Raw genomic sequence first — 22,662 nt, 5'->3', positions numbered from 1 at the left:
CTGGTGGGACTATAGCTCTCAGAGTCCTCTGTATTAAGCAGAATCATCCTCGCCTACTCCAACCTGGTGGAATTTGGGTCCCATTGTCACTAGTCATAAGCTCACCACCTTGGTAAGTTAGTGTCCAAATTTCTTTATTACAGGGGGGACAGGATGAAGACCCTAGGCATTGAGTCCAGGTGGGGTGTTCAGTCCCTGCGAAGGTTCTTGAGCCTCTCTTCCAGGTCTGCATCAGCGTCAGCCAGGGCTGAGGCTGTGGCCTCTGCTTTCTTTCCACCAGCAGCCACACTGAGTGAGCCTCCAGTAGAGGGGAGGTCTGCAGAGAGAGTGGAGGGTCAAGGGCTGCAGCTGAGCTTTGGGTGGGAAAATAGGTATTTTTGGAACACTCACTTGATAGTTCATCTGTGAGGCTCAGTCCTAGCTCATCCAGGACCTGGGACACAACAGCATCACTAGGAAAGAACAACAACTCATCAGGACTATGGATGGGTAAGGGGCCTGGTAAATACCCCTGCCTTCCTGTTAAAGTCCCACACCTTTCCTCTTCATCTTCCTCATCACCCATGGCATCATCAATGGCATCATTCATCATTTCTTCCTTCATGTCCATGATCTCTGCCTGCCGTTCAAACTCCATCATGATCTTCTGGATCTGGGGTAATTTCAGCTGGAAGAAGGAAGGGAGGATGAGTGACCTTCCTGAAGGTCAGTGGGGATGGGAAAGTGGATTGGGAGGGACAAACCTGTCTGTTCATGGTGCCCATGGCCTTAGTAACACCCTTCATGGCTTGTGCCATTGAGTTGTTGGATTTTAGAGTTTGTATCTTGAGGGATACAGCCTGGATGTTGGCCCGCATCAACACAAACTTGCGCACATATCGCCGGGTTCGCACCAGGTCTTTTGCCATGATTCGAACAGCATCCTACAGAGTGGGGGAGAGAAGGATGTAGCTGTGAGGTCAGACTTTATTCCTGCTGTGGTCTAGAAGACTCTTAATGGAAGATTACTTCTCCCTCAAATCTCACCCTTCTCTCAGGGAGCCCAAAGTGGCCTCCTACTGACAGTTCTGCCTCAAACCTCCCTTATTGCGGGGGACTACAGGCATCGGCTACTAACCTAGCCCTTAGCCCATAAGTGTAGGAATGTGTATATGAAAGGCCTAGGCTCAGTCCCTATTTTCTTTGATGTTGAGTGTCACGTCCAGGATATCCACATCCTTTTTACTCAATTTTGACTCTTAGACTATATCAAGAACCTGTCTTAGGCCAGGATATGACTGAGGTAGAGCCTTGCCCAGCATGCACAAAATCCTGGAGTCCCTGGCACTGAATTAAAAAAAAGTCCACCCCATGTTGTATCCAGAATCACATACAAACCCATTCAAAGTTCAGCTTCTATACTTTACCTAAATGTTGCTGGCACACGCCCTCTGAACAATTGTTCTTGTCCATCTCCCATCCTTATTGGCCTAAGGCTCGTTAACTCTTGCCTATTCATCACAGCTCACACTGAAACCTACAATTCTGTGTGTCTGGTCTACTCCACTCCTCAGCGCTCTTGTTCTCCCAGAACTTGTACTATCTGTGAAGAGGTCCTCTCTGACACCTCAAACTGGGAAATTCCTGATCATCATGATACTTTGCTTAAAGCACTCTTTCACTGTTATCCTTAAACAGTGGCTGAGATGGCACCTTGCTTTGTGTCCAATCCCCTGACAACTTGACACTTACCATCTGGCCTTGCTTTGCCATCTTTTTGATGTCTGCAATGATTTTCTTTTCCTGGGTTTCTAGTTTCTGTCGTTCCCTGTCCAGTTCTCTCATGGCTCGGTTCAGGGCCCTCTGGTTTTGCCGAAGCAGTTCCTCTGGCGTCTTCCGGCGCCCAAACAACAGGTCCATGGTGATAAGACTCCACCAGCAGGTCTGAGACAGCCTTCAGACCTAGCTGTAGGGTGCAGGGCCCAGGGCAGCAAAAGACAGAAACGCATATAAGTAGATAGGGTGTAGAAACAGGAGGTACGCTTGAATAGTCAAAAAGGTTTAGCCGGTAAGAACTAGTTATACATTTGTTTGATTCAGGCACACCCACTCTACTCTGCTTCCAGAGGGACAGGCCTGTTTCTGACTTAAGGGTGTGGTTCTGAAGTGTTTCAGGGACCAAGACCGGAGTAGGCACTCCAAGTTGACTGAGTACTGAGGAGGGGGTAGTTGTGAGGCCCCTCGACAAGGGAGGATAGAGTGGAGTAGGTTCTGAAGTGTAAGGTGGAAGTTGGGCCCTTAAGGTGGGGCAATCAACATGAATGCCGAGAAAACCAGGCTTGCTGGGGTAGAAATGGCGTTCTATGCTCAGGATGTGACAGAGACACGGAGGAGGTCTTGGGATTGTAGAGCCTGCGTACCGAGAGCAGGCAGAGGTGAAGACCTCGATGTGGGCAGAGACAGGCGGACCGCGCGGCATCCGATGCCCCAGCCTAGAAGCCCTCCTACGCTGCCGCCCAAACGGGACCTGCAGCTCAGCAGAGACCACTCACCGGAGCCAAGAGAACGATGGGCTTCCGCTTCCGGGTCACGCCCCTTTCCCTCCGAAGCCTGGGGACTCCACCAACGACAACCCCTCGGATCGGTAGCCTCTGCTGCGGCCGCCGTTTCCGGATTAAACGACCTGACGTCACACGACCCACCCTCTCCGGGAATGCTGGGAAGTGCTAGGACGCACGCGCACAGCCAGCCACAAAAGCGCATGCGCAAAGGACCCAGCACCTCAGCAGAAGGTGCAAGTCCCACCCAAGCCAGCCTCGCAGGCCCATGGCGGGGAGCGCAGCGCGACTGGCTATTTACTCTGGAAGGCCCATACTCCACACATTTTTGGGCAGTTCACTTATGGTATCTTAGCAAGTGCACGGCACGAACCAAATTGGCGGGCCCACACATGGCATAAAGGGGCAAGCCTGGAAATGACTTGTTGGCTCCCTTATGTTGGTGTAAGGGCCAGGAACTGAAATTAGCCGATTCTTCCATTGCTTGCGCCTCATCCCAGTGAGTGGTCCCACCCAACCCAAGGCCACACATTTATCTTCATTATAGACGCTGGTGGACCTCACTTGTACCTCCCACCCCACAGAAGGAAGAGGCAGAGGCCATGCAGTAACATTCCCCTTTAATAGCCTGGTGGGACCTCCAGTGGTGGTGGGGTGGGTTGCTTGGGCCTAGCGACCCAGGCTCATTGCCCACTTACCCCACAGTCAAGAGTGGGGGGTTGGACAGCACCCAGCGGGAGGGGGGGCGCTAAACAAGCCAATTCATTTCCCATCGCTGAGCAGGTCGGGGGAGGCAGCACCGACCATAATCATGTGGTGGTCAAAAAAAAAATAACTAGGGGCAGGTGACAGGGAGGAGAGGCAAGGCCAAGGCAGGGGCCAAGGCTACCCCACAAACCCTACCCGGGCCCCCAATAAATATTTGCAGGGGATGCCTGGGCTGGTAACCCTGGCAGGGATGGGTAATTGCTAACCCTATTTCAGGCAGCGCTCGAAGTAGGTGGACCCGATGTAACCACCTCTCATGGAGCGCTGCACGTTTTGTTCAAACAGTCGTCGGTTGTTCTGCAGGACCTCGGCAGCCTCCTTGTTCAGTGGGTCCTCGGGGTTGGGCTCCTGTGGCCAGTACAAGTGGAAGTCAACAGGCAAGAGAGGCAGATGGCCAACAAACCCTCAGCCTCAAATGTCTATCCCTACTTACCAAGAAGAGATACTGCAGGCCATAAATTATGGAGTTTATCGTAAGGACTGGCTTCCAGTCCTCTCTGTGGGCAGAGAGCATCAAGGTTATCAGGGGCTGGCGAGTGGGAGGCTGCCACAGGCCCTGCTAATACCAAACAGGTCAGGCCCATAGAAGGCCCTTTAACACTGAAGAGTGAGATCTAAGAAAAGGGGAAGATATGGAACGGGGCAGGCCATGGAGAAAGCCAAGGTCAGGTCATTAGAAAAACAACTTGAAGACAGAAACAGACTGACCATAAAGGGGAGGGTAGGACAGAGATGGGTGCAGCATCCAGAAAAGGCTGAGAGGATTCCTGGAAGGTCATGCCCTCACCTGAGGATGTTGAGGCAGACGTTGCCCTCGAGGTCAATGTTGGGATGATAAACCATAGTTTCACACTTCACCTTGGGAGGGTCATGTGGGTAACCCTGTCCCACCTGGCTCCAGAAGAAGAGAAATGAGATGGGAAGGCGTTTTGGCTGTGCCCCAGTCTTCTCCACAAAGCCACCTTTACCCACTTCAGACTCACCTTAAAGCTGAATACAAACTTGCCACTTTTGTAGAAACCCTGGAAGAGGAAGGGGGAGAATGCATGAAGACCCTACTCTTATGGGGCTACCCTGCTCTGTTCTTGGAAATCCTGCCATGTTTTACTCTTACTTCATCAGGACAGATAACCAGCTTGAAGTTGAGGAGGTCGTCTGGGTCTGAGAAGCTGATGTCACACGTCTTGGGCAGGTTCAGCTCGTTAATGTCTAGGTTTGGGAGAGGGAGAGAAAACAGGTAAAAAGAAAGGAGGTAGATCTGGCCATGTGTCAGCAGAACCCCCAAGGTCTCCTTCTGGACCCGAAGAGCTCTTTGTGTGGTGTGCTTTAACTTAGTCTGTACTACTACATTCTCTTTCTGCTTTTCAGTCTCTACATGGACTCTTCTGGATACACAGTATGCCATACACAAGCATCTTCAAGTGTAACTGGATGCCCATCTCTCCAGAAAGGGCAAACTCTTACCCAGCTAAGTCCTCCACAAGTTCCCACAACATAATCCCCAAGAACCTCTACTCCCATAACCCTTGCTTCCAAGAACCCTTGAGCACCTTAAACCCGGGGTTCTCTATCTCTAGTCATTACCTCCACTCACTACTGTTTATCTGTCCACCCCAATTCAAGGACCATGACACCCACCCCAATACTAAGTCACCCATTCTCATCAACTCTCCAGCCTCCACTGTCCTTCCTCTTCTCCACATTATTCCAAGCCCAAGTTCCATCTGATCCTTGAGATTTCCAGCATGGCAACTTAAACTGACCCACACTCCTATTTTTTAGTTCCTGTCACCTTCTTCTCTTTCCCTCCCCTTCACCTCAAACTCAAACTGCTCTGCCTGACGCCCTAGACCTGAGTCCTCCACCAGTCCCCAGTATTAAAACACTAAACCGTCTTCTACTTTTCTCCAATTCGTAACCTTCACAATCTTCAAGGCCCGTCACCCCAGAGCAAAGTTCCTGTCTGACTCTCAAAACTATACCCCTCCCCTAACAGATTCCGGGTTCCTAACACTCCAGGCCCGAGTATCCCAACGCCCCATACTCGGCCCCAATCTCTGACCCTCCCTAGTGACCGCACCCCCGTCCCGCATCACAACCCTCGAACCCTGACACCCAATACCAAATATCAGCGGCCGTATTTTCACGCCACGGTCCCTGACCTCGAACGCAGGGTCCCGACCCCTACCCTTCTGAATCCGGAGCTGCGCCGCCGACGCCTTCTTGCTGCTGCCCTTGGTGCCGCCGGCCGACTCCTCCTCCTTCTTCTGCTGCTTCAGCGAGAACAGCTTGATCATCCTGCCGCCGCCGCCGCCGCCGCAGCCGCCGCGGGGCCCGGGACCCCGGCCACCCGGTCCCCCGCCGCCGCCTGCGCCGCTTCCGCTCCTCGGACCCGCTACCGCGGCCTCCTCCGCTGCCGCCCGCCCGACCTGCCGCGCTGCTCCGCGCCCACCGCACGGCCCGCCTCGGCTCCCGTAGTCCGGCTGTGGCCTGGCTTAGCACCTCGGGTATGTTCGGAGGTGCTCGGGAGGACTCGGCGATCCTCGGCCCCGCCCCTGCTACGGCCCCTGCGCCCTCCTCCCCCTCTTCCGCTCGGGTCTTGTGACGCCCCGCTGCGGCTGCGGACGCCGGCCTTTACCGGTTCGCCGCTCTCCCGTCTACTTGCTCCCTCTGCTAGGAGGCTGCGGTGGGGTGGAAGGAGGAGGCGGCAGCCACGCTTGCCGTGGCAGGGTACCGCAGGGTACCGGTGGAGGCTCAGCTTCCGCGGCAGGCACGGCTTCGATGCGGAGGTCGGCAACGGCCTCGGGCGCCCTGCCGCTTCGGCACTTTCCGTCACCTGCCCGCTTCGTTTTTCCCGTCTCAGACGCGCTCTGCGCCTGCGCAACTCTTGCAGCCCCCTGCTTGCTCCTCGTTGTAGTTTGAGGTTCGGTCTTTTTCGGTTAAGCTCGGGTATTTCCGTTTGTGGAGGTGACTATTCGGCGGTCTAGCGGGTACTTCCTGGGATGCGCACCCAGTAGAGTAGGAAGCAGTGCTTGCAACCATTTTTGAGCGGGGCAGGTAGTGGCCATTTGGCTCTCGGTGGGTCTATTCAATCTTGCCCTTAAGCGGAGCGCAGCGGGAACGGGCTAGACTGGAGTCCTTTGAGGGCTCAGCAAAGGCAGAGAGTCTGGACCGTTATAAGGGACGTTGCCGAAGGGTGCACCGCAATCCCAGATTCAGATTGATGTAAACTAGTTTAAAACTCGAATTGCTATGGAGGCTTGAGGCATCATCAAGTTGGCTTGAGCCCAGGCGTTCAGGGACACCGTAGGCAACACATCGAGACTCTTGTTCCTTAAAATAGATTTCCATTGTGCAACAAACAGTGAGCAACCGTGTAGTTCTAGGGTCCAAGGTGGATGTGGGTATAGGACTCATGACTGCGGCCTAGAGAACAGCAGAAGTTGCATTGTGCCTCTTGATTGACCTATGTTGTGTGAAGTTGCATCCAATCACAGTTTAGGGTGCTTGGGAGGCAGAAGGAAATAGCTCACGATAGGTCAGTGACTTCTGGTTGTCATCTAGGAAACTGGCAGAAGCCAGAGTCGCTGTTAAATGCTTCTATTGCTTGTTTGGTCACAGCTTGAAAAGCATGGCCGGCCGGAACAGGTTAGGACTCTGTTCTGCTCTTATAAAGACTCTTTGCCATCTGATAGCGTTTGTGTCACTCAGCATGACCCACGGCTCTACATTCTGGACTTCATACACCCTTGCCGACAGTACCCTCCTCCTCCTCCTGACTTTTTAAGGCTAGTCCATTCTGAGACCCAGACAAATCACTCTAGAACTGTTCATTACTGTTTTCTCAGCTACCCTACTCTATGCTGACTATTTTTGTACAGCTGCTGTTTTTCTGACTTGCTTTCTTACGGATAGGATCCATCTCTGTAGTCCAAATTCAGCATGTAGTCTAGGTTGATCTTGAACTAACATTATTCCTGTTGTCTCTCCTGAGTCTGTGATTACAGGTATATTCCTCCATTTCTGACCCTTCCAGAGTCCCATGGTGTGGCTAGATGGGGCTCTGGCTAATCTTTCTGGTCCTGCAGTTCTACTGACTGGGGTAGCTCTTGCCTGCCTGTGTTCTTTCACTACCCCTTGGATTGGATTCTAAATTCTGTTTAGCTTGGCTCAGGAGCTTTTGCAGTCTGTGAGGTAGGAGAGATCAATACTGAAAATTATGGGGATTTAAGAAAGGAATAGAGCCTCTGACTCAGGAGCCTGGTTGAAGCTGATTTTTCCCTTGGAGAAGTAGGAATGCCAGTATAATTAACAGCTGCTTCAGGGCATTTCTCCCCTTTCAGCTGTGGACCTGCAATTTTCTAGGAATCTCACCAGAAACTCCATTGATAGGAAAAGGATGTGTCCTAAACGTGTACAATTCTAGTAGCTTCTGGTTTTACCTTATCCGAGTATAGTCCCATCCAAGGCATCTCTGGAGCTACTCTCTAACCTTTTCAAAAGAGGAAAGGAAAAAGGTTTCTTAGCAACTGCTTGGAATGTAACTTGAGAGCCATGAAAAAGGTATTATAGTTAATGCTAATACAATTGAGGCTATCCCTTGAGGGTCCTATATATACACTACCTCCCCCCTTTTTCCCTCTGAAAACATAACACTCGGTTTAAGGTTGTCTCTTTCTGAGCACTTTTCTCATGCTTAGAGCTTATATTAAAATATCCATACCTTGCTTTCTACTGGCTGAAATTCTTTTCTGCCCTAGAGCCATGAATCTCAGTTTGTCCTGAGTCTAGATCTCTGTAAGATTAGGAGTGCTAAGGAGTGCCTCATGAAGCTGTGTCCCTGTCCCCTCACGGCTGACAGCTGGGGGGAACGAGAGTGTACCTCAGGGACCGGGGACCCCCTTGTTCTGCACAGGATCAGCCTCTCTGTGACTTGGTTTGGCTTGTCTACTTGACCTTGATGCTAGGTCCATGTTTGGAGTGTCAAGATGAAGTGGTAAGAACAATTAAAACTATCCGCACAGAAGTAGCTTGGACACACTGCCCTTAAAATGGTATTCTAGCAGCCGGGCAGTGGTGGCGCACGCCTTTAATCTGCACTCGGGAGGCAGAGGCAGGTGGATTTCTGAGTTTGAGCCAGCCTAGTCTACAGAGTGACTTCCAGGACGACCAGGGCTATACAGAGAAACTCTGTCTCGAAAAACAAACAAACAAACAAACAAACAAAAAATGGTATTCTGGTGATGCCAAGGCCCGAGCCAATCTGACACAGCTACCCAGAGAAAAGGCTTAATTGGGGCTTAGGGCCTGAGCTGAGTCATGTTACATGGGACTCCTTTGACTACTTGTACCCCAGTACCCCTTGGAAAAAGTGGAACAACTGTGTCAAAGTCATGACCAGTGAGATGGGAAGGAATATGGCTATTGCAAAGGAGATGTCATGGAGCACTAGGCCTAAAGTGTCCAGGATCATGTAAACTGCTGTCAACTGTATTTCCTACGACTTCCTGCTGAATGCACTCTTTTGAAGACTTCCTAGGATGAAGGAGACCCTAGTAGAGCTATGAACAGAGCCATGGCGGAAGGAGCCTGTGGCTGGAGTGAGGGGAACAAATACCATAGGATAGAGCAACTGGTCCTGGGCCTGCAGCCTGTGCTCTCTAATTTGGGAGTCCCACTCACCTTTCTTAGTACCTGTTGGCTGCAAACCCGTGAGGGTAGGAAAAACTTGACATGTCTGAATTTCCATGTTAAACCTCCCATTCTGTATCATGGCCACCTCCCATGTTCACTCCTCAGTGCTCCTCCCACTGGCAAGAGGAAAGCTTTGCCTGCTTATGACAGTGTGAGGGCTTGGGGGGTGGGGTGATGTTAGGATGAAAGTGACTGGACAGTGGATTTGGGCACAGGGAAACAATGTCATCATGGGAATTGGCTCAGAGCAAGATGGAGAGCCTGAGAGGTAGGCAACCCCTTTGGAGGCCCATGTCCTCCCAAGGCTCTGGAATGTGGTGGGATTGTCAGGGAAGACACCATGAGTTCCTGTCTCCTGACAAAGGCTGAGATACCACCTAAATTCCTGCCTCTGGGCTCTAGACTTGTCTATCTGGGCTTCACTGTAGGGCAGAGACTCCATAGAGGCCTTTCTGAGAAACAGGTGCCAGCAGGTATAGCAATCTCTTCACCTGGCAGCTAAGGCCTTTCTAATAGAATTCTACACCACCCTGAGCCAGGCCTTTGAGCTCCCTGGGAAGAAAGCCTTAAAGGTTCTTCCTCAGGATTCTCCATCACTTTGGGACAGGATGCTCAACGATCAAAGCTCCCAAATGGCTACTCCCAAGTTCCACCCCCCTTCACACTTTACTTTAAAGCACTGGGAAGTTGCTTACAGATCTTCACTGCTAAGCCTGATCAGTTTTCTGAGTTCTACCTCAGAAAGCTTTGGATACCTGCAGAAATCCTAACTTTGTGCTTGCTCTGGTACTACAGACAGTCTCTCACTCTCTTTGATAACCCCAGCCCTCTGTTCCCATCCAGCTGACTGCTGACACCCATTGCTGAACCCGCCTTCTTTCTGGGGACCCTGACTCAAATGGCATGGTTCTTGCTCTTCCTCTCTTTCCTGTTCATCTCTCTCCTCTCAGCAGCAACCGAGATCTCATCTCTAGTGTTCCTCTCCAACTCATAAAAATGCTCCTCAAAACCTAATTGGGGGCTAGGGGGAGCACAAGGCATTTATCCCAGGGCCTGGTGAATACTAGCCTATCAAACTTCCAAGCTCTGGCCTCCTTTAAAGTTTTTTTTTTCTTTCCCCATTTATTTATTTGTGTATGTGCATGTGCAAACATAACCCAGAAAACACAGATTGTGGAGGTCAGAGGACAACTTTCAGGAATTGGTTGTCTCCTTCCAACATGTGGGTTCCAGGGATCAAACACAGGTTATCAGGCTTGACGACGAGTGGCTTTACCTCTGATCCATCCCAGTGCAAAGCCCCGGGCCCCAAGCAGGCCTTGGAATAGCTAGCAGTTCACCTACCTCAGCCTCCTGAATAGCTGGATTGGTTACAAGTCTTGAGCCATCACACTACCATGTTTGTATTTTCTGTTTTTGGCAGGTTTTTGTTTGTTTGTTTGTTTTGTTTGATAGGTTCTCGATATGCAACTCTGACCATCCAGGAACTTGTTTCATAGACTTACCTGTTGAACTTTTGGCAATTATCCTGTCTCTCTATCCCCCAACTGCTGGGGTCACATGTATGTGCCACCACACTCAATATGTGCATTTGAAATAACAGCTTATGGTGTCACCCAGACCGAACTCAAACTCTCTGCAATCCTCCTGTCTAAGTCTCCTGAATGCTGGGGTTACACATGTGTACTACCACACCCAGCTGGACTACCCTTTTCAGTCACCCACCAGTGTCATAGTTGGTAGACCTCTCTCTTGTCTAGTCCCATGGCAGATGTAGAGAACCCTTTCCTCCTCTGTGACTGTGGCTACTCTGCCCCATCTGAGGGTGGGCATCCCCTCTGTATAAGCCAGAAGTATGCTACAGAGTATATCCCACAAGAAAGCAGATGTGGGAGGGCTGCTGTGGGAGGGGGTGTGTAGTCCCCTCTGGAAGCCTTGCATGCAGAGCTTATACCAGCACGGAAACAGCGGTAAGGTGGGCAGAGGAACTGTGCAGGTTCGGGAAGCATCATCTCTTTATTGAAGCCCAGGCTCTACTCCGGCCTGTTGGGAGATGCCAGGCTCACAATAACCCTGTAGGTGTTTTGACCTACTCGGTGCCGTACAGCTACTCAGTGCTGTGGACGCGCTGGTGCTGGATGAGCTTGGTGCTCTGGTGGAAGCGGCGGCCACAGTCCTGGCAGACGAAGGGCTTTTCACGCCGGTGGGTGCGCAGGTGCTGCGTAAGCGTGGGCCGCTGGCGAAAGGCCTTGCCACACTCGGGGCACGCGTAGGGCCGCTCGCCTGTATGGATGCGTCGGTGCTGAATGAGGTTGGCATGCTGCCGGAAGCTCTGGCCACACTCGGGACAGGCGAAGGGCCGCTCACCTGTGTGGATGCGCTGGTGCTCGGTGAGCCGAGACACCTGCGTGAAGCCGAAGCCGCACTCACCGCAGCGGTAGGGCTTCTCGCCGGTATGGGTCCTTTGGTGGCGCGTGAGCTTGAGTCGCTGGCTGAAGCGCTGGCCGCACTCGGGACACGCGAAAGGCTTCTCACCGGTGTGCACACGCAGGTGCTGCGTGAGCGTGGGCCGCTGGCGGAAGGCCTTGCCACATTCGGCGCAGGCGAAGGGCCGCTCGCCGGTGTGGATGCGCCGATGCTGGGTGAGGTTGGAGCGCTGCCGGAAGCTCTGGCCGCACTCGGCACAGGCGAAGGGCCGTTCGCCGCTGTGCACGCGCCGGTGCTGCAGCAGCACCGAGCGGCGGCCGAAGCGCTCGCCGCACTCCACGCATCCGAAGGACTTGTCCCCGGTGTGCACCGCCTGGTGCTCGAGCAGCACAGCGCGTCGTGGGAAGCTCTCGCAGCACTCGCTGCACGGGAAAGGGCCCGGGGGCTCGGGGACTCCGGCGAGGGGCAGGATGGGCGGCGCCGGGCCGGGCGGGTCACCGTGGATGCGTTGGTGCTGCAGTAGGTTGGAGCGCTGCCGAAAACTCTGGCCGCACTCTGCGCAGCGGAACGGTTGCTCGCCCGTGTGCACGCGCCGGTGCTCCTCCAGGCGGGCGCTGCGCACGAAGCCCTGGCCACAGTCGCGACACACGAAAGGCCGTTCCTCAGTATGCGTGAGCTGGTGGCGCAACAGGTGAGAGCTGCGGCTGAAGCTGCGGCCACACTCGCCACACACAAACGGTCTTTCGCCTGTGTGGATCTTCTGGTGCCGCAGCAAATTGCTTCGCTGGCTGAACACCTTGCCACACACGTCGCAGCGGCCGCCTCGAATCGCTCCAGTCCCTGTGCTAGGGTGGTTTGGGTTCCGGCCCCTTGGGGCATGCCAGCGAGTCGCCACCAGTGCTGGGCCCATACTAGGGCAGGGATCCTCGCAGGCAGGGTCCTGTTCGCCTCCTGGGTCGCTGGGGAGTACGAGGGAATGGGCAAAGCCACCTTCCCTGGTAGGGGACTGCATCTGTCCAGAGAAGCTAGCCATGTCCAGATCCCAGGGGACATGGAGGTGGGGGCTCACCGTATCTGGCTCTGCTGTGATGCTGTCCATCTGCAGTGTAAACCCTGCATAACGGGACCCATTCTTTTATGAGACTCTGGCTTTCTGTGCTAACCCATGGAACTCTGGGAGACTGAACTATAAAGGCTTGGAACTGGTTGGTGAGGCAGAAAGGAGGTAAGAGTGGTAGTTCTATCTGAACAAGTTTCCCTGAGATGGGCAGAGCCCTGAGGGAAACACTGAGGTGTGTGTAAAGGCTTTTCTTATCTGACTTAAGTCGTCCGGGGATGGGAACCTTTTTTTGGAAGAATTCTGGGGTGACAGTTGGGCCCAGTTTAGGTGCCCAATGAGGGTCTTGGAAAATGCAGAGAAGAATATAGATTCAATAAAAGGTAGAGGTGAGGGCTGGAGAGATGGCTCAGCGGTTAAGAGCACTGACTGCTCTTCCAGAGGTCCTGAGTTCAAATCCCAGCAACCACATGGTGGCTCACAACCATCCATAATGAGATTCGATGCCCTCTTCTGGTGTGTCTGAAGTCAGCTACAATGTACTCATAAATAAAATAAATAAATCTTAAAAAAAAAAAAAAAAGGTAGAGGTGACATTAACAGGCCTCATTAAAATAATGTAGTTCTTTAGTCTTGGGTTTAGGCTTGCCACATTTGAGATGACCCAGGCAAGGAGATTCCATGAAGGCTTGGGGGCTAGAGATGAGATGAACATGACCTACATGTGATCAACATGGGAGCTGTCTATGTAGAAGTATTTCCTTGCTACAGAGTGAGCCTTCCAAGGTGCTAGCCTCAGGCACAATGGACTACAGGGTGAGCCTGTAAGAAGATAATCGAGGGATGAAGTATCCACCGAGATCATTGGGGATGGAGATAAAAATGGGTGACAGAAAATCCAGGAAGCACCCAAGGGAAGTAAGATAAGTTACAATATACCAAAGGAAACCAGAATCCAAAGCCAAGCTAACAACTCTCCAGAGACGAAGGGCTAATTAATTTACTACAGAACTCCCATAAACTAACAGTGGCCTGACAACCACACTGTGGAAGGATATGAACATGAAAAAAATATAACTAATTGTTTAGACTCCATAGAATATGCTAGTCACTGCTTAGAAAGATTTACAGTAGGGCTAGTTTGTTTCTGGTTCTCAGCAATTATTATTTTTTTTTCCAGAGATGGGATTTGAATCCAGGAGGTCTCAGGTGCTAGGCAAATATTCTACCACTGAGCCACATCCTTTTCCCCCCATGTATAGGTGTTTTGGGCTGCATGTATGTGTGACCAGGAGGTGTCAGTGCCTGAAGAGGCCAGAGATGAAGGCTGGATTTCCTGACATGGGAGTTACAGATGGTTGTATGCTGACATGTGGGTGCTGGGGACTGCAAGAGAAGCCAGTGTGCTCTTAACCGCTGAGCTATCTCTCTAGCCTTGTTTCCATAATCTTAAGAGTTTCTATGCATTGCTGGTACAACACATGTTGGGTTGGAAAACTGAATCAAAATAGAAAATGCACCGGCAATGGTGGTAAGTACTTCCAATTCCAGATACTGAGGGATAGAAGTGGAAGTTCAAGGCTGTCAACAAATCGAGTTCAAGGCCAGGTGAATTATATGAGATGTTATATTAAAAACAAAAACAACCTCACATAAATTAAGACAGCAGTGTTTCACACCATCCCAAGAATTCCATTTTTAAGTATTCCTATTTAGTAGTTGTGTTTCTTCTTGTGTTAGTGATCTGTGAACAGGGTCTTCCAGTACTTAATGAGAAGCAATCCAAAAGAACTGTTGACCCAGGAGTGACCACTGTGAGCCAGGAGTCTATAGAGCTGTGAGAAGTCCTGTGGCGACCCCTGCTGTTTACCAAGCATATGGCATGAAACCAGGATCAGAATAAGGTCGTTTGGGCATCCATGAGATTTTTGTTTGTTTGGTTTTTGTTTTTCCAGACAGGGTTTCTCTGTATAGCCTTGGCTCTCCTGGAACTCACTCTGTAGACCAGGCTGGCCTCGAACTCTTGAACTCAGAAATCCGCCTGCCTCTGCCTCCCCCATTTTTTCTTAATATATATATTTAAAACTTATCATTTAGCTGGGCGGTGGTGGCACACACCTTTAATCCCAGCACTTGGGAGGCAGAGGCAGGTGGATTTCTGAGTTCGAGGCCAGCCTGGTCTACAGAGTGAGTTCCAGGACAGTCAGAACTACACAGAGAAATCCTGTCTTGAAAAAAAAAAACCAAAACAACCTATCATTTGCTTATTGGTGTGTGTATATGTGTACGCCATGCACACACACTTCTCCTATAAGGCACATGTGGAGGTCAGAGGACAACCTGGAGGATTTGATCTTTTCCTTTCACCATGGGGATTCTGGTGAACCATCTCACCAAGCAATATTTGTTCTTATTTATTTATTTATTTATTTCAAGACACAGTGTCACTATGCTTCCCTGGCTGTGATGGAGCTCATTATGCAGACCAGTGGCCTGGAACCTCCCAAGTGCCTCTGCCTCTCAAGTGCTGGGACTAAAGGTGTCTGTCACTATGCCTGGCTTATTTATTAAAAATATATTTTAAGCTTATTTTGTGTGTATGGGTATTTTTCCTTCATGTATGTCTGTACATCTTGCACATGCCTGGGGCCAGAGGAGGCCAGAGAGTGTTGGATCCCTGGAACTGGAGTTAAGATGGTTGTGAGGCATTCATTTTTTTCCAGCCCTAGGGTTGTTCACTTTAAAACACTATTTTTATTTTGAGACAGGGTCTGTATAGCCCTGGCTCGCCTGAAACTCATTATGTTGACAAGGCTGGCCTCGAATTTATAGAGCTCTTCAGGCTTCCGTATCTGAAAGTGTACTTAAGAACACTTAGAAGTGTGCACTACTATGTCTCTGTGTTTTTTTAAGGTATGTATATATGTGTATGTCTATGTGCATGTGAATGCAGTGAAGTCAGAGCTCGAAGAGAGTATCAGGGTCCCTAGAGGTGGATGTACAAGGGGTTGCCTGACCTGGGTGCTAGGCATCCAACCTTGGTCCTTTGCAAAAAGTATGCTCTCTTATCTGCTGAGCAATCTCTTCAGCCCTTTATAAACATTTTCTTTCTTTTTTTTTTTTAAACTTTTCTTGCCAGTGCATAGTGGTGCATGCCTATAATCCCAGATACTTTTGGTGTCTGAGGCAGAAAGACTAACATAAATTTGTTGCCAGCTTTGAATACAAGTGGGGTCAAGATTCCCTGGAAACACAGAGAAAAACAACATCAAAGAAAGAAACCAAACCAAAAAAACTGCACTTTCATGCTTGTGTGCACACACACACACTCCAAATAACAAAAACCCTTTCATCTTTAAATTTTTTTATTTTATATATGTATGGGGAATTTTACCTGTATGTATGCCTGTGTGTGTGCAGTGCCTGCAATGGCCAGCCAGATTCTCTGGGACAGTTTTGAGTCACCATGTGGGTGTTTCGAATCAAACCTAGGTCCTCTAGAAGAACAACCTGTGCTTTTAACCACTGAGCTATCTCTCCAGCTCTATTAAAGAAACAAAACAAAACAACCCCCCCTTTTTTTTGTTTTTCGAGACAGGGTTTTTCTGTGTAGTCCTGGCTGTCCTGGAACTCATTCTGTAGACCAGGCTGGCCTCGAACTCAGAAATCCGCCTGCCTCTGCCTCCCAAGTGCTGGGATTAAAGGCGCATGCCACCACTGCCTGGCCAAAAACCCCTTTTTATCTTTCTGCTTTTTTGATTTTGGTATAAATCAACAGGTCTCACTATATAGCCTTGACTGGTCTGGAATTTGTTATGTAGACCTGGTTGTATTTAAATCCACAGAAATCTGCTTGCCTTTCTCTGCCTAGTGTTGGGATTAAGGGCCCATAACCTCTTGCTACCATTTCTGGTTTACTCTGTGCTTTCGGAACAGTATTTCATTGTGTACTCTATACTTGTTGGACTGTGTTCATAAAAGGCTAGCACCTGGTTGTACAGGTATGTGTTAACTAAAGGGAAAACTCTACAGAAAGATATTGTCAAGTGGTTTTGGGTTTTACATTAAAATAATTATTTTTGCTGTGTGTGCATATATATAGCAACGTGTATTCCATGTGGAGGTCAGAAGACGACTCATGAGAAGTGATTCCTCTCCTTCCACCATGTGGGTCCTGGAGATTGAACTCAAGTTGCTGGCATAGGAGCGAGTGCTCTTTCTTCTTGAGCCATCCTGCCAGCCCTAACTTTAGAGACAGGCCTTGAAGACACGGCAATCCTCTAGCTTCTGCCTAACTCCTGCCTCCACCTCCCAAGTGCTATGTGTGGAACCATATCAAGCTTTGGCAATATCATAATTGTTTGTGGATTGGGCTGACTAATACTCTGCTATGCAGTGTATGATTGATTATATTGTGTCTGCTGGAAGGCACAGAATTTGTTCTGTTGGCTGCTGGACGCTGATGGGGCACTGCACCGTTGAACTCTTTGCATACCATTTGGAGTTTCCACCGTGTGAATGCATTAACTATGGATACTGTTCTGAGCTCCTGTAACTTTGTGAAATTAGCATGCTTTTGCCCCCTGGACTACTACCTGCTAACTAGGTACGACAAGCCCTAGCTGCAAAGTGTTGATGCTGATTTAGGATGGGTGGTCCTGCTGAGCCAATTCTGACTCAGGATAAGTCAAATCATTACTACACATACGAGGACATACTGCTACCCAAAGCAGCTAGTAGACTGGCTTTGTGAAGACAGGCTGTCTTTACAGTCTTGCTTGCTGATGTATCACAGTGTATCAACTACTTCTGCCTGTGTCTTTAGAGAAGTTGCTTGTCACTAGCCTGCCAATGCTGTCCCTTATTTAAAGTAGCATCATAATGAAGTACTAAAAAGATCTCTGGGAGTAGAGCTCTAATAGTACAGTGCATGTTTAACATGTACAAAAGTCTAGGGTTCAATCCCTGGTATACATGTGTGTGCATAAACACAGATATACACAACCCCCCACTGCCCCACCACCCCCACCAAATCACTAATAGGGCTGAGGACGTGTCTCAGCTGGTTAAATGCTTGTGGCATGCATGAAGCCCTTAGTTCTATCCCCAACACTGCATAAACCAGGAGATGTATCCTACTCCTGTAATCCCAGCACTTGGTAAGTAGAGGCAGGAGCATCAGTTGTTCAAGGTCAATCTCAGCTACATACTGAGTTCCAAGCCAGCCTAGGACATAGTAGACCCCCGTCTCAAAACAAAACAGGACCCTCTCTCACAAAACTCCATCTGCCACAGAAGACGCAGATGGAGGATGAGGTAAGTCGCCGAGGGGCATGTCAGGAATTATGGAGGCAAAGATGAATTGATGCTTGAAAGCAAGAGGTATGGTTGTCTACAGCAAGAGCAGCCCAAGGAGGAGGAAGCAGCCAGGGGGGCCTGAAGCAGTGTTGCCAGTGTGCCTGCAGGAGAGCTGAGAGACTGGAGCTGTGGATGAAGAGGGAAGCGGGTCCATGCCGGACAAAGTGGTCCCTCCCTGTGCAACACAAACAGGGCTGGTCAGGACAGGTGAATTGTGACGCAGCAGGCGCTTAGGCTGGATGCTCTTTTCTGCCTTAGGGTGCTGCCAAGCCTGATGACCTGAGTTTGATCTTGATGGAGAGAGAAAACTGACTCCTGCAGTTCGCCATACGAACTCTATGTGTGTGCTATGATACACACCACGTGCTGGAACTCACAACAAAGAGGGATATACACAAAAACTGGAATGATAACATTAGAGGACCATCCCGGAGCCCAAGAGCCTCCATCAATCACATCATGCTCCAAGAAACATTTCAAGACAATTCCCTACTAGTGAGATATGTGAGTTCCAAAAGGAGAGGGTCTATCAACAGCAACAATTAAAAAGAATTCCTGAGAATGAGTCCAACAGAACAGTTTTGGGATTGAGGGCATAGCTCAGTGGTAAAACTCCAGCCAAGGCGGGGAGGCTAACACATGGCTCAGTGGTGGGACAAAGGCCTAGAATCTGCCAGGGAGAGGTTGGAGGCATGACTCAACAGTAGAGTTCTTGTCCAGAATCCATCGGTGGGAAGCTGGGTGGAGTTGAGTGAAAGTGTGCTGACCTGGCATGCACAATCCCTGAGCTCCAACAATGCAAAGATAAACTGTCTAACAAGGGCTAGACAAATGTGTTTCCGATCTGTATCCTCTCAGAGTTTGACCTCCCATACCAGAGTTCACAGGATGGTGCATGCACAGAAGTAAACCAAGACAGGAGTCTGGATGACCAGGCATGGTTCAGCTCTGTCCTCAGTAGTTGCCTATGCTGTGTCAGAACTACTACTGCCTTGCCTGCTAGTAAGCTCTCTTCGCTAGGTCCCAAACTTCCCTACTCTGTTATCCAATAGGCAAGGTGGAGGCCATGAAGAATGCCATGACTGGGAGAGGTTGTCTTCAGGAAGGTAGGATGATTCAAGACAAAGTCAGAAAGGGCCAAAGGGTCCGTGGCAGAGAAGGCTAAATGAGGCACTGCAGTGACTGGACTGTTTTGAGTAGGGACAGAAAGCTCATGGATGGAGTGGATCAGGAGGAGGGCTCAGTCCCACCCTGTCCATCTCACTAACCTGGTGAAAAGATGCCCCCTACTTCCTCATGCCACAGGGGCATAGGGTCTTCCTCGCTCCATGGGGGCACCTCAGGCTCAGTGTTGCTGTGAGGAGAGGTCTGGTCCAGTGCTGTCCCATGGCCCTGAAACCACAGCGGTCAATGTTGGACTGTGCCTGGGCTGGCTTCATAGGACCTATCTGACACCCACCCATTATAGGCTCTCAGGGCACAGGGTTGCTTCCATTCTGTATAGGTCTCACCTGGGCCTCCTTAGGTAGGAGAGTGGCTGCAGCCTCTTGAACAGCAGGAAGAGGCCCAGACTCCAGGAGCTCTGGGGAGAAAGAGTGGCAGGCAGCTCAAGAAAGTTTCCACCTTTCTCAGAGGTGGTAGATGCTGCTAGGTTCCAGACATAAGGGAGATTATGGCACACTCTCAAAGCTGGGAAGGACAAGGCAGGGACGCTGAGGGCCTAGTGGGAATAAAGTCCAATAGGGATTTCTGGAAGCGCTGTTTGTGCATCTCTATCTCTGTGGGTCAGCCTGTCCCATGATGCTTGGAAACGGGGCTGTGGTGGTCAGGGACAGTGCCTGTACAGGCTGGACTGGGGGGGAAAAGAAAGGCCAGAGGCACACTGGAACTATTTCATCTAGCAGGGCCTGGCTCAGTGGAGTAGCTCTGCCCAGCTAGGCTTTAGGCCCTGCCCACTTTGCCTGCTCTCACCTGGATTCTCCATCAACTCTGTCTCCTCTTTCATTTGTAGGTTCAGCGGCAATTCCTGCATGGCATCTGGGGGAGTCTCAGCCCCAGGCTCTGGAGTCTGAAGGTTGATGTGAGGTCTAGCCTGGAAGCTGGAGGGTTCCATCTTCTCTGATAGGACCTCCTTGCCCTGCACCTGGACTGTGACCTATGGAGATGCATGGACCAGGGAGAGTGTGGGGCTGGGTACAACCCATGGTCTATGGGCACCGACTCCAATGCAGACTGACTAATTCCTCCAAAGTCCTAAACCTCCCCCTCCCCTCTTTCGATCCTTAGCAGAAAGCAAAAGGACTATTTGCTGTAACAGGGGATTGCTTGGTACCCTTTGTGTCTCATCTAGCTTTGGGGATGACAGGTCATACAGGTATGGGCTCTTGTCCTGAACAGCCTCACAAAGGATCTGTTATAGGTGGACACTTCTGTATGACCAAGGAGCATGTCTGGCTGGGCATGGCACTCCTAGAGTGAGGCAAAACATGACAATGCTCCAGCCCCGACCTTCTATTCAGCTACTGACTCACCCATTTCCGAGGTCCATCAAGCTCCCATCGAAGTCTGTCAACCAAGGCAGCAGCCTCTTCAGGGCTGCCCGGCCACTGCCCTTGCATATGGGCCTGGATCTCAGGAGGCAGTGCACCTAGGAACTGCTCCAGCACCAAGAGTTCCAGCATCTGTTCCTTGGAGTGTATCTCTGGGCGTAGCCACTGGTGACACAGTTCTCGGAGCTGGGCCAGGGCTTCCTGAGGACCTATTGCATCCTCATACCGAAAGCACCGGAAGCGTAGCCTTGCAGCCTCAGGGCCTGGGTCCCACAATGTACCTTCTCTCTCATCGTTGTTGTCAGAGTCCTCCAGCTTCACCACAGCAGGCTCATTTTCTGGGGCTGCACGGCCTGAGGTGGGTCTCATCAGGAGTATCAGATCAGGTCTTTGAGGCCAGTGTCTGTCCCTAGGGAAGCAACAGTAGGAGGCAGGTGTAATAAGGACAGCCAGGGGCAGTGAATGCTTACTGAGTGCCTACCACATGCTATGTTGTTTGATCCTGAGACCTTCTCCACGCAGAGGACATCTGAGGGAACAAGCACTGACAGGCCAGCCACACCCCAGAAACCCGTGGGAACTCTTTATGTGCCACGTGCTTTGTAGACCTCCTTTTAGCCGGGCCTATGTAGTGTCTGGTAGCTTACTCTGTTCTAAATACAGGCTGCTGCTTAAGCTTAGAAACATCTCTTTTCCCTAGCAGCAGCTGCCTCTCTACTTGCATCCGGACATCAGTACCACTGCTGCCTCCTCCCGGACTCCCAATAAGTCTCTTAATGTTTTCTACCCAGTCTTGGACTTGGCCCCTCTCTCAGGCCCCAACATTCCCCTCCCAGTGTGGTGTCTAGGGGAAAGCCCTACTCCACCTGACCCCCATCTCAGCTTCTCTCAGGCAAACACCTTTCCACATATTTCCAATTCCAGAAGTTAACTCATCAAATCTAACAGCGATACACATCTTCAGCGCTTTAATTTAGCTGGGTTTGGGAGGTGACTGGAGGACTTCTGGGGGATCCTCCAAGGCCTTTGAACCACTGGGCCAACAGTCTGCAAGGATACTACTTTTGCTGTGCCTATGTGAACTACAGTTTCCTCACATGCAAATAGGATTGACTTCTCCCATGATACTTTCTGCAACTGGGATTTTGTGAAAATCTAATTTTTTTTATTGGGGTGGCATCAACTTAGAGGCAGCTTGATTTCTGTGGGTTACATCTCTGCTCCTTAGGGTGCTAAGTCAACTGGAAACCCTGAGAGAAACTTGGAACAGCCACTAAGCAAGTAGAGGAGGTTCCGGAAATACATTTCCCAGAAGTCTAAGCGAGCATCACCGCTTTAGGGTGCCAATGTGTCCAGTCGCCGTGGCAACGGTGGCGAGCAGCGAGATCAGCGCGCTAGCGCGAGAGCACTGGGCCAGCTTGCAGGGAATTCCTGGGGCCCTGCCAATGCTCCAGGTCTAGCTGGACAGCCGGAATCCCAGAGTCCACTCTACCCAGTCCCCTCCCAAGGCCTCCCGGTGAAGGGACTCCCAGCCTCCCTTCAGTGCTCAGAGGGTGGCTGTGCATTCGTGAACATGCGCATTCCCGTTCGCTTCCTCCAGACCAGACTACATCTCCCAGACAGCTCTGCGCGCAGCTCCAAGCCCTTCTGCCCTTCCCCCACCCCGCCTCCGTTTCTACCCTTCTTCCCGTCCCCAGGGGATTGCGCTGGTGGCAATAATCAGGTCGCACTCCTGGCCGTCTCTTCCCACACTCCCGGTCTCGAATCCAGGCGTCAGGGCCCTGTCGACGTGCACAATCCTCTCGGGGGGCAACGGATGGTAGCACCGCCTTCCAGACCGCGCATGCCCCCCACCACATTTTTTTTTTTTTTTGGTCAGTTCTCTACGGGCCTTCCCGGGATTTGCAGGGTTCTGCGCCAATCACCGCTCTCACTAGGACGCCGTCAGCCTCTCCGTCTCCATGGCAACCACCGGTTCCAGAGGAGCGTCTGCTGCGCTACCTCCTGAAGCACTGAGAGAAAGGTTTAGCAAAATGCTTTCTGGGACTCGGAAGGGTGTTGTGTGTGTGCAAATGCAGCACTACCGGATCTCTTTTGTATTTCTGCGCGGTGGGTAGGATTGAGCAGGTCTCCATGGTAGGGGACCAAACCTGGTGGTATCCTAGGTAACGACTAGGCTGCTTGGTTTAGGAAAGGTCCGGTTCTGTGGCGAGGCCAAGGGGAGGGGACAGGAACACAAATACTCAACGAGATGTCAATGCAGGAAGGCAGA

At 50.9% G+C, this 22,662-nt stretch overlaps 3 protein-coding genes across 5 annotated transcripts; all 3 read right to left on the bottom strand.

The window, feature by feature from the left end:
* Positions 1–113: 113 nt before the first annotated feature.
* Positions 114–2,674, bottom strand: Chmp2a (charged multivesicular body protein 2A). Of its 2 annotated transcripts, none has more exons than XM_028781887.1 (6): positions 2,532–2,674; positions 1,732–1,945; positions 744–923; positions 537–667; positions 391–452; positions 114–316 (listed from the first exon to the last, which is right to left on the bottom strand). In XM_028781887.1, exons 2-6 carry the CDS (start codon positions 1,897–1,899, stop codon positions 189–191), a joined length of 669 nt encoding a protein of 222 aa, XP_028637720.1. In that variant the 5' UTR covers positions 1,900–1,945; positions 2,532–2,674; the 3' UTR covers positions 114–188. The 2 variants fall into 2 exon arrangements, with proteins under 2 accessions (XP_028637720.1, XP_028637721.1); XM_028781888.1 differs by having other exon boundaries at positions 118–316; positions 2,400–2,674.
* Positions 2,675–3,140: 466 nt separating this feature from the next.
* Ube2m (ubiquitin conjugating enzyme E2 M) lies at positions 3,141–6,174 on the bottom strand. The gene is made up of 6 exons (XM_028781890.1): positions 5,494–6,174; positions 4,420–4,514; positions 4,289–4,327; positions 4,093–4,196; positions 3,739–3,802; positions 3,141–3,653 (listed from the first exon to the last, which is right to left on the bottom strand). Exons 1-6 carry the CDS (start codon positions 5,600–5,602, stop codon positions 3,513–3,515), a joined length of 552 nt encoding a protein of 183 aa, XP_028637723.1. The 5' UTR covers positions 5,603–6,174; the 3' UTR covers positions 3,141–3,512.
* Positions 6,175–10,116: 3,942 nt separating this feature from the next.
* On the bottom strand, positions 10,117–22,348 carry Mzf1 (myeloid zinc finger 1). Of its 2 annotated transcripts, XM_028781871.1 has the most exons (6): positions 22,070–22,348; positions 20,373–20,799; positions 19,813–19,996; positions 19,353–19,423; positions 19,110–19,233; positions 10,117–12,539 (listed from the first exon to the last, which is right to left on the bottom strand). In XM_028781871.1, exons 2-6 carry the CDS (start codon positions 20,757–20,759, stop codon positions 11,107–11,109), a joined length of 2,199 nt encoding a protein of 732 aa, XP_028637704.1. In that variant the 5' UTR covers positions 20,760–20,799; positions 22,070–22,348; the 3' UTR covers positions 10,117–11,106. The 2 variants fall into 2 exon arrangements, with proteins under 2 accessions (XP_028637704.1, XP_028637705.1); XM_028781872.1 differs by lacking the exon at positions 19,813–19,996.
* Positions 22,349–22,662: the final 314 nt, after the last annotated feature.

Source organism: Grammomys surdaster, unplaced genomic scaffold (genome assembly GCF_004785775.1).
Source record: "Grammomys surdaster isolate TR1022 unplaced genomic scaffold, NIH_TR_1.0 576, whole genome shotgun sequence".
Lineage (NCBI taxonomy): Eukaryota > Metazoa > Chordata > Mammalia > Rodentia > Muridae > Grammomys > Grammomys surdaster.
The sequence above is the reverse complement of the archived record's forward strand: the minus strand, read 5'-3'. Positions and strand labels throughout refer to the sequence as shown.

What these genes read in the sequence shown, in the direction of transcription:
- Chmp2a (XM_028781887.1), bottom strand. Translation starts at nt 1,899, where the DNA reads ATGGACCTGTTGTTTGGGCGCCGGAAGACGCCAGAGGAACTGCTTCGG. An exon ending in TGGCAAAGCAAGGCCAGATG is followed by an intron (nt 924 to 1,731) that starts GTAAGTGTCAAG and finishes CCCACTCTGTAG; the next exon opens with GATGCTGTTCGAATCATGGC. An exon ending in CCTCACAGATGAACTATCAA is followed by an intron (nt 317 to 390) that starts GTGAGTGTTCCA and finishes CTCTCTCTGCAG; the next exon opens with ACCTCCCCTCTACTGGAGGC.
- Ube2m (XM_028781890.1), bottom strand. Translation starts at nt 5,602, where the DNA reads ATGATCAAGCTGTTCTCGCTGAAGCAGCAGAAGAAGGAGGAGGAGTCG. An exon ending in GTCTGCCTCAACATCCTCAG is followed by an intron (nt 3,803 to 4,092) that starts GTGAGGGCATGA and finishes CTCTGCCCACAG; the next exon opens with AGAGGACTGGAAGCCAGTCC. An exon ending in GCCTGCAGTATCTCTTCTTG is followed by an intron (nt 3,654 to 3,738) that starts GTAAGTAGGGAT and finishes TACTGGCCACAG; the next exon opens with GAGCCCAACCCCGAGGACCC.
- Mzf1 (XM_028781871.1), bottom strand. Translation starts at nt 20,759, where the DNA reads ATGAGACCCACCTCAGGCCGTGCAGCCCCAGAAAATGAGCCTGCTGTG. An exon ending in AGAGTTGATGGAGAATCCAG is followed by an intron (nt 19,424 to 19,812) that starts GTGAGAGCAGGC and finishes CTTTCTCCCCAG; the next exon opens with AGCTCCTGGAGTCTGGGCCT. An exon ending in AGGGGGCATCTTTTCACCAG is followed by an intron (nt 12,540 to 19,109) that starts GTTAGTGAGATG and finishes CCCGTTATGCAG; the next exon opens with GGTTTACACTGCAGATGGAC.